This window comes from Microtus oregoni, unplaced genomic scaffold (genome assembly GCF_018167655.1).
Source record: "Microtus oregoni isolate MIOR12 unplaced genomic scaffold, Mior012 000112F_ref0000385, whole genome shotgun sequence".
In the NCBI taxonomy this organism is placed as follows: domain Eukaryota; kingdom Metazoa; phylum Chordata; class Mammalia; order Rodentia; family Cricetidae; genus Microtus; species Microtus oregoni.
The window spans coordinates 1,793,487-1,797,120 of NW_024544738.1; the positions used below are offsets into that span (position 1 = coordinate 1,793,487).

General features: G+C 45.0%; 1 protein-coding gene across 1 annotated transcript; it reads left to right on the forward strand.

Annotated features, from left to right (window-relative positions):
- Positions 1-536: 536 nt before the first annotated feature.
- On the forward strand, positions 537-2,488 carry LOC121443749 (NADH dehydrogenase [ubiquinone] 1 beta subcomplex subunit 11, mitochondrial-like). The gene is made up of 3 exons (XM_041645546.1): positions 537-752; positions 1,963-2,093; positions 2,270-2,488. The coding sequence occupies exons 1-3, from the start codon at positions 552-554 to the stop codon at positions 2,391-2,393; spliced, it is 456 nt and encodes a 151-aa protein (XP_041501480.1). The 5' UTR covers positions 537-551; the 3' UTR covers positions 2,394-2,488.
- The last annotated feature ends 1,146 nt before the right edge of the window (positions 2,489-3,634 follow it).

Genomic DNA, 3,634 nt, shown 5'->3' on the forward strand with positions numbered 1-3,634 from the left:
GACGGGAGCCTGCGCTCCGACCTCCATCCACCTACTGAGGGAGCGCGCTCTGGCTGGCTTTGACGATTGGTTGCTGTCCGCCATGGGCTGGTCCTGGCCTTCTCTGATTGGCAAGCATATGCTACCTCCCCATTCCGTGAGAACACCCCGGGAGTCCAGAAAAAGAGTAGCTATTGGCTACCACTATGAGGCCCGCTTTTTAGAGCTTGCTTTGCCATGAAGTTGAAAGACAAGCAAAAGCCCACCTCTTTCCCCACAAGGCCTTCTAAATGTCACTACTTTCTTCTTATGAAGAAAATAAACAGACCTTTCAAGACTAAATTTCTCCCAGCGTGACAGAAAGGATAAAGTTGATTTGATGACAACACGACGTGGGAAGCAAAACAGAGTCCTCACCTCGCCACGCTTGAAAACAAACTTAGAACAAGGATCTATTTAGCGAGGTGAGGGCGGAGCGACAAAAATCGCGCTGGGATCAACCGCGCAGCTGCGCACTTCGCATTTCCGTGTCCCCCCCCCCCCCCATCCCCGACTCAGCCTCACAAGCTGTCATGGCGGCCAGGCTGTTAAGTTTATACGCTCGCCGGCTTTTGGCAGCAGCGGCTATACGAGAGCTCCCGGCTGCCCGCGTTCGCTGGGAGACCTCCAGGGCTGTAATCTCCCCGTCTGCTGTGGAGAGAAAGCGGTCACAAGAACTGACCACACTCTGGCAGGAGGACCCAGAACCCGAGGACGAAAACCTCTACGCGAAGGTGAGAGGGAGTGGGAAATGGGTTGCCGCAGGGGCCAATCCGGGACCAAGCAGACCCCTGTCGAAGAGATCGTTCTCCAGCTCGAGGCTTGCTCCGGAAACAAGATCTTTAAAGATTCATAGTTTTGACTTGTTTTCCCCTTTTTTGTTTTGTTATCTTCGGTCTACGACTCAAAGGAGGATTTGCTTTGCTTGTAGACAGAAATCACACTTAAAGTGGGCAGTGCCCAAAGCGCATTAAAAATCAGGATAATCCTAAATTCTGGGATGGCATGTGCTCGGTTCCTGTGTAAACACTTTATATCTATGTTCAAAAACAGCATGATTTTGAGGTAGACGCTACTACTGTTACCATTATGCAGATGAGGATACCGAAACAGTTAAGTTGCTTGCTCAAGATCACATAACTTAAGTAGGAAGTGGAGCTGATTTTTGAATTTAGGACTATTTGAATTCCCGTGCTTTATGAATAACAGAGACCCTGGAGTCAGACACCGTGGGTTGAAATTTATTCACTTGTATGACCTTGGGCAGGTAGTTTATAGTCTTTTGCTGCCTTAGTTTCTTTGTAGAGTGAGAAAAGTAATAGGACACCTCAAATGGAACTGCTTCATATGATTAAATGAGTCAGAATGGTTCAACAGCTCCGGCCACTTCAGAAGTACTCAGAATTAGAAGATGTTTATTATTACCATTTGCACCTTACTAGGATATGTGAGGTTTGTGTATTTGAAAAGGCCTGGTGTATAAGTATTTCATCAACACTAACCTCTGGTTGAGGGGCTTAAATATATAGAGTGCTATAGGGTAAGTGGACCCATAGGAAATTACCAACATTCAGCCATTTTTAAACCTTTATAAATAGCACTTCCCAAGGGTACAACTTAACAGACAGGGTGATTAGGTAATGTTTCCCAAACAAGTAGGTGAAGCCAATTACTCCTTTGGAAATAAAGTTAAAACCTTGGATGAGGGGAGGGGCATGGATCCAGCTCTGATTAGATTTAGAGGAAGCACTTTCTAGGTAGAGGGGGGAAGAGCAAATACCAAAGCCCTTTGTTGGGAAGGAACTTCACAAGCTAAGAATAGGAAAGATTTTAGTGAGGAATAAGAAGTTGGTTTGAGGGCAGATTAGAGACCAGACCATGCAGGGCCAGCATATATTTTTATTATGCGGGAGGAAACCCTTATTGATCTTTATCTCTCCTTAGAACCCAGACTTTCACGGCTATGACCAGGACCCTGTGGTGGACGTCTGGAACATGCGAGCTGTCTTCTTCTTTGGTTTTTCCATCGTCCTGGTCTTTGGTACCACTTTTGTGGCATATCTGCCTGACTACAGGTATGGGGTTTTCCAAGAGAGCAGAGTGAGTAGAAGCAGGAGCAAGGGTAAAGGTTGAAGGAGTCTCTGGCCAGAATCTTTGCCCTGCATTGATTGGTGGGGTATGGAGTGCTAAGGAGGGGAACTGGTGTCTAGTGAGGCTCTCTCACATAGATCATGCCTGTTGCTGCTTCTAGGATGCAAGAGTGGGCCCGCCGGGAAGCTGAGAGACTTGTAAAATACCGAGAAACCAACGGTCTCCCCATCATGGAATCCAACTGTTTTGATCCCAGCAAGATCCAGTTACCAAAAGAAGACTGATGAATTACTGAGTGGGCTTAAAAAGCGCTACTTTGTCTTCCCTGCCTGTTATCCTTCTGGTTTCTCAGAGTACCTTATTAAAGGGATTGAAAGAATGATTGGTTATTGTTGCTTTTGTTATGGAAGAAATTTATGAAAGTGTGACAAGCCTTACTAGGGCCACTGCTGCCTTTCTTGTTTGTCTAGAGCTATGCAACACTAAAGTTTGGTGGCTTAGTACTCTATTCCATGGCTCCATGGGCTGCACAGTTAGGGGATTTGGCTCCTCTAGGATCCCAGGTGGCTGCTGTTAGGTAGTAGCTAGGGCTAGAGTCATCTGAAGCACATCTGGTCTGTACAGCCAATGTTTCTGAAAAAACAAACATGTCTGGCACTTCAGTCTTCAGCGTAGTAACCTGGGCTGCTTATAGCAGTGGTTCTCAATCTTCCATATTCTGCCAACCTTTTAATACAGTTCCTCATTGTGGTGACTCCCCCCCCACCATAAGATTGCTTTTGTTGCTACTTCATAACTGTAATTTTGCTACTGTTACAAATCGTAATGTAAATATTTTTGGAGATAGAAGTTTGTCAAAGGGGTTGTGATCCACAGGTTTAGAACTATCTTAGAGGGTAGTTGAAGGTTCTAGATGGAGATCCAGCATTTAGGAAAAAATTGACAATAACTATTTCTACAAAAAAAACTAGCACACTATAATCTTTCTACATTTGAATATGTGCTGAAATAACTGGTGGGCCACAGCAGAGGTTTTCCATTGCTGGGTGTGGGTATTTGGCTCCCCCCCCGGCTTTCTCTGCTTCTCTCTGGGGTTTGTGGCTTCTCTGCTTTCATCTTGTGTGTTGGCTGAATGCTTCTCTTTTCCCTTCTAATCTAATTATGGATGGTCTCCAACTTGACATACATGTAGACTAGGGTTGTAGCTCAAGGTTAAAATACTTGCTGAGTATGCTGTAGGTTCCATCCCAGCACCAAATACTCAAAAATATTTGCATGTTTCTGCTTGCTTCTCCCTTTTCCTCTCCCTCTCGCCCCCTTTCCTCTTCCTCCTTCTCCCTTAATAGCATCTAAGGAAATAACCATCTCTGGCACTGAGATTTTTGTTTAGCAATTTACAGATTATGGAAACATCTTTTTTCACCCATACATTGTACCTTCATTCAAACTCTTGTTTGCTTTTTTTGAGATAGGATCTCATATAGCCCAGGCTGAGATCGAACTCATATAATAGCCAAGAATGACC